The sequence below is a fragment of the Hydra vulgaris genome, chromosome 02, assembly GCF_038396675.1.
Source record: "Hydra vulgaris chromosome 02, alternate assembly HydraT2T_AEP".
Taxonomy (NCBI): domain Eukaryota; kingdom Metazoa; phylum Cnidaria; class Hydrozoa; order Anthoathecata; family Hydridae; genus Hydra; species Hydra vulgaris.
The window spans coordinates 40,618,238-40,624,489 of NC_088921.1; the positions used below are offsets into that span (position 1 = coordinate 40,618,238).

General features: G+C 28.4%; 1 protein-coding gene across 1 annotated transcript; it reads right to left on the reverse strand.

Moving 5' to 3' along the window:
* Positions 1-268: 268 nt before the first annotated feature.
* LOC100203981 (solute carrier family 35 member G1) lies at positions 269-1,681 on the reverse strand. The gene has a single exon (XM_065790916.1). The coding sequence runs from the start codon at positions 1,409-1,411 to the stop codon at positions 347-349; it is 1,065 nt and encodes a 354-aa protein (XP_065646988.1). The 5' UTR covers positions 1,412-1,681; the 3' UTR covers positions 269-346.
* Between the last annotated feature and the right edge of the window lie 4,571 nt (positions 1,682-6,252).

The window sequence follows — 6,252 nt, forward strand, 5'->3', positions numbered from 1 at the left end:
AAAGTGGAACAAAACTAAGAACTTTTTAATAACTGGTCTGCTTATAAAAACTATATTCAAATGTTTGATCTAGGTGGGGGAAAAAGAAGAGTATATACAATATGTATAAACATGTATCAGAATTAACTAATTTTTTAATTGTAAACTATGAAAGTATATTATAAATCTATTTTCAACTTTTTAAAAATGAGTGTTGTAAATCTCATATTTAAAAATAAAACTAACAGTTTTATTAAATAATCAAAACGAGTAAAAAAGAAAACATTCATTTGTCATTAAATTATTTGAAATAAACCTAAAAATTAGTTCATAATAAAGTATTACGTATAATAATTACAATTTTTATTTATTTGTGCTCTTCGGTTTCTTTTGATTCGCTTTTTCTAATACCGTCCTCCTTTCTTGATGAATGCCATTTGTGGAGCACTAGTAACGATGTTCCTGCCATTATTGCTAAAGATCCTCCGATAGTCCATTTAGTCGGCTTTACACATAAAAAAACAAATTGCATCACAAATGCGTAAACTATATCAACATTACGAATAACATTTACAATAGTTGCGTTCTCCAACCTAAGAGCCAAAGTCAAAAACAATAAAGCTAGTAAGCTCATAAAACCAATTAAAAAAAGATAAAAGTTTGTAACTATTGAGTCGGCAAGTATGAAACCCTCTTGCTTTAGCAACATTATTAAAGGGCTTACAATAACTCCAAAAATACTTGGGTAGGCGATTGCCAAGAGCGGACTTTCATTTCTGGTAATATACCTAGTAAGTACAAAGTATAGTGCTAAGCACATTCCAGAAATAAATGCATAAGCAATTCCTTGAAAGTAAATTACTTCTTTTGTGCTTCGAGATAGATGTTTGCCTTGGAAGAGAACAGTTTTTGATTTCGTTTCCTGCCCAAATAAAAACGTTGGATGTGCCACTAGCAATACGCCACCAAAACTGAGTAAACCACAGATGGCATGAAACCAATGCAAGCCTTCTTTGAGAATCAGGTGGCTGAGTAAACAACAGAATAAAGGACTTGTGAAAGTAATTGCAAGGGTGTCGGCAATAGGAATTTTATCAAGAGCAGAGTACATAAACACAATATTCGCGTAACCTGCAAACCCCATTAGACTAAATATTGGTATTTCGTTCATCTTTATTGCATAATTTACTTTCAATGCAATTATAGTTGGTATGATAAAAAGAGTCTGGACCGCACATCTTGCAAAAACAAATTGTAATGTAGGTATTCTTGTTCGAGGTAAAGAATTCAAAGTCATTTGTACCATAAAGTTGCTAATGGTAAAAGAAAGACCGGATAACGCTGCCAAAAGCATTCCAATCAAACGGAAATTTTTTACCCATTGTAGAAACAAAATCTTTTTATCTTGCATAGTATTCACAAAACTATGCATAATTAATGTACTAATTATGCATAAAAATATATAAGAAAAATTTAGTCTTGTTGGTTCACAGTGTTTTATTTTTGTTCACATCAAGTGTTTTGATACTTAAGTATTCAAATACAAAATATTGCGGATTATAAAAACACAGAACATGCGTTTTCATATATGGCGGTTCATTAAAAGTTTATGCGAAGAAAAGTAAAAATAAGAATTTAATTCAATAAAAAGGTAAAACGTAATTTGTAAAAATGCTTATATATACTTTTGTGATATATACTTCACGTTTGGTCTTAAAAAAAAGTTTATAAATTCTTACATTATTTCTATCTTTTTCTAGTATATTATGTAACTGAGATTTTTGCTAAGAAACTTCATCAGAAATAATTGGTGTAAATATACTGAAAATGCGACTAAACATTTTCGGATTTTTAAAGTATTAAACAAAATCCCTTCGGCATTAAACATCGATATTTTTACGAAGCCCCTTAAAAATTGAAATGAGTTGAGCATTTTACGTTTTTATATTACAACCTGCTCGCAGTCCTTTCCTTGTTATTCTAGTCATTGTAACGCTTTTTACCCTTAGTAACACTTGTAACTGCCTTTGCAAATTATTCATTATGTTGAACATGGCCGGTCATAGAACATTGGGGGCCCGGTACCAAATAATTTCCGAAGCCCTTTATACGGAAAGCATACTAGAAGCATAAAACCTTACTGCACAGCATCCACTTATCATCTATTGAAACATATTTTTTGTGTTCCTTTATAGAAGCAAAGATATTTTTTCGAATTTTTTATTGTTTTAGAAACTTGTCAATCAAAGAAATAAATTTCAATAGCCAGCAACCCTCAAAACGGATAAACAATCTCAATAATCGAACGCAAATATGTTTTGATTAGCTTTAATTTTAAGAAGCTGCGTTCTGCAATAGTCAAGATACCGGAATTGTTAGTATTATTTTAGAAGCAACAGAGATATTTGAATAGATTTCACTCAAACTATTTCGCGCAATAAACGTTAACACATCAAATGGAGATCTGACGTCTTCTTGTTAAAACAGATGTTTTGCAGCTCACTAGCTAATTCTGTAGCATTTTTGTATTCAGTTGCAACTTTTAATCTGAGTATATTTTTAGTTACTTTTTACTTTTACTTGAGTAAACTTTTCGTTAACTTTTTATTGTACTTTGTATTGTACTAAATTTAACTCAAGTAACATGTTCCAATAGAAATGATCTGTTCCCCTCCGACCATTTCTATACTTATTTTTTATAATATTTTATAGAAAGCCACGGCTACTTAAAAAGTTTTGAGAAAGAATTTATCGATCATTAATAAAAGTTTTTATGTTAAGCAAAGAAAATTAAAGATGAGAAAAAAAATCATATTTTGATTAATTTATTTAAAGTTTAATTAAAAATAAAATTTTTATAATCTTATTAGAAATTCCTTTTTTTTTTTTGCTTTATATAAAGACTTTTATTAATGATCAATAAATATTTTTTCAAAACTTTTAAAATGTGACAACACTGGTTTTTCGACTGAGGTTTTCGTATATATCTATATCTATATATATATATATATATATATATATATATATATATATATATATATATATATATATATATATATATATATATATATATATATATATATATATATATATATATATATATATATATATATAGACACACACATATAAATTTATAATATAGCTAACAATAAAAACTTTTAAATGCTTCGATAGATAGCCGTTGCCCGAACCGCTATTTATTAGTGCTTCGGATATTAGTATTAGTCTAAATAATATTTAGAATATCCACTGGAAACGTGTTGGTTAATTATAATTGGTAAAAAAATTTAATAAACATGTGGAAATAGACTTAAAAATATGTAGAATACTTGACTTACCATGACCCGTATAATACGAATATTAGGTATGTCTGTTCCAAGCGGACCATTTCTATATATATTCTCTACTTACTTCATATAGTCGATAATTTCAATGATTTTTAGTAAGTGATAGAAAGTAAAAATATTTAAGGCTTCATTTTAATGTACAATGTAATGGAATTGTTCGTTTTGTGAAAAAAATGTGAAAATTTGCACGGCTTTTCTTTAATGTGAAGTAAACCATTTTTTGACTTTTTGAACGTAGAAATGATGTCATTTGCTTCCAAATTAAAAAATCTTTCCGAAAAAAATTAGGTCAAATTTTTCTATTATATATTATCTATATAAATATTGATTGTATACACTGAATACAACCGAAAACTAAAAAGAATAGAAATGTTGTAGTAAAACTACCGTGTTTAATTTGATTGGACAAGATACAACAAGCCATGAAAAGATAAACTCATCAAAATTCAAAAACGTAGCTTTATCTGAAAAAAACCTTGATGAGTTACTTTGTTCGCAATGTCAGAAAGTAGAGAAGAACTTTAGACTTTCATGTCGACAGCGGAATAACATTTAAAATCTCCAGGATCTCACGACAGTTGCTTTATACTCAAAACAGACACAGCTAAAGGAAAAAAATATCAGCAATTTATACAGCATTTAAAGAAAATTAAAAAAACAAAAACGGATCTTCCAATGACCGCTGTGAATGTATTAATAAAACAACACAAAATTATGCAGATTTACAAATTATTTTTGATTGATACTTTCTCCGCAAAAATTCAGACACTGATGGTTGAGAAAAAAATACCATCTGAACTGCATTACTTTGAGCATATGGGTTAAAGTTGTCATAAGTATATGGTGAGTAACTTGGATTAAATATGTCATAAGCATATGTTGAGTGATTAGGATGATGTCATAACAGACAAAGAGTTAAGCAAAAATTAATTAAGTAAAACACTAACTAGATATGGATATAATCAGGGAGGGTGTGATATCCCTGTCGCAAAATTTTGTCTTGTTTGGATGAACTAAGAAATAGGGGAGTTTGGAAAAAATATATTTTTCTATACTTACAACTTCAGCAAAAGTACAATGTAGATATTTAGGGTAAAGTTTTAAAAGTGGTACACTTAAATTTAGACATACGAAAAATGTTGTTATACTTGGCATAACCGAGTAGCAAGCAACATTGGTTCTATATTGATACAATAGTTATCCTAATATTGGCTAACAAATGAAAAAAAAAATGAAAATTTAAACAAAGTGAGACATAAAATGATACATACCAAATCAGTCGCATCGCAAAGAAATATATATGATTTCCATCAGATATTAACTAAACAACATTAACAGTTGTAATCATTCTAGTGAAGCGACAAAAGTTTTTGTATTTGTTTTTAAATTCGTTGACAGAATGTAGGGAAATAACGGAAGAAGGCAAGGCATTGGGATGCAATTCTATTAGGTAAAAAGTTATGTCGATGAGAATTATTTGAAATTTCTCTTACAATGGCATGGTTGTGGATTTTATTTCGTAAGCTTTCTGCAGGATAATTTGAAAAACAAGTAGGTGTTATATTTGGATTTAAGAACTTGACTTCATTAAAGTTCTTTTAGATTTTGAAATACTGAATCAAATCGCCTCTCATTAGTCTTTCTGAAAGTGTTATTGATCCCAAATTTGCCAATCAAGATTCGTAGTTCATATTATTTACTAATCATATTGATGTTCATTGCCGTAGAAAACTTTGTTTAAGGCTAAACATAACTTGCACCTCCATCCCTAAAGGGGATGAGGCATTTTTTAATGTCTATTAAATTGGCCAACAAGTTACTAAAAACTGTAAAATTATATATAAAAAGACTTGATTGAATATTTAAAGTATTTTACAATTTTTTCTTGATTTAACGATGCTATTGATTAATGAAAGGCAAAAAGTAAAGAAAACTTTTTTGTTAAATTTGAACTATTTAAAAATATAGTTAACAATAAAAATAACGAACTAATGATTTCGAGGTAACAAATATCGCCGCTATGTTCAATAAGTGCTTTTAAGACTTAAGTCTCTTTTGGCTTTATAAATCAATAAATTAAAAAATTATGCTGTGCTTTAAAATGGTTTAAATGTACCGTATACCGTATTTTTCAACTAATACTATCAAGAGGGCGGCGTGTGTGTGTGTGTGTGTGTGTGTGTGTGTGTGTGTGTGTGTGTGTGTGTGTGTGTGTGTGTGTGTGTGTTTTATAAGTATCAAACCAAGCAAATTAGTTTATTATTATATTACTGAACATCAAATGAGTTATCTAATGACATTTTTTGAAAAGTTATTATAATCTTTCACAACCTTTTGTAAAGATGATTTAAATGCAATCTTCCTATATTTTTAAAATCTTCCTATACTTTTAAAAATTTTATATTAAATCTTTACACATAAAAAGTATTTGTTTCTTCAAAACACTAAAATAATACAATATAAAACTTGTTAATCTAAAAAAAATTTTAATCTATGTATTTTGTGAATATTTTACATCGTAGTTGAGAAAATTAAAAGTTGGAAACATGTTATACGCAAGCTCAAAAAACAAACTTACTCGGAAAATATCGACTTTTAGTTGTTTCGTAAAATTAATATACGTAATTTACGTTTCGCAAAAGTAAAAATTAAAAAATTAAAAAAAAAAATTAAAGTAACGTATTTAACAACTTGGAGCAACTTGGTTTATTTGGACAAGGGCTAGTCCGTTTGCTAAGCTAGCCCGGACAACGAGCCAGTTTTAAAATTGCGTTTAAATGAATTTTTGCCGAAAAAATAAAAAATAATATCAAGGTCAGCTCGGTGTAGCTTCCATTGATGTATGGAAAACAAATTTTAGGCTTTCACGTTTTATTTCATGAATTTGGTTTCAGAGTTAAGCCCTTATTTATCTACTGACCCTTTT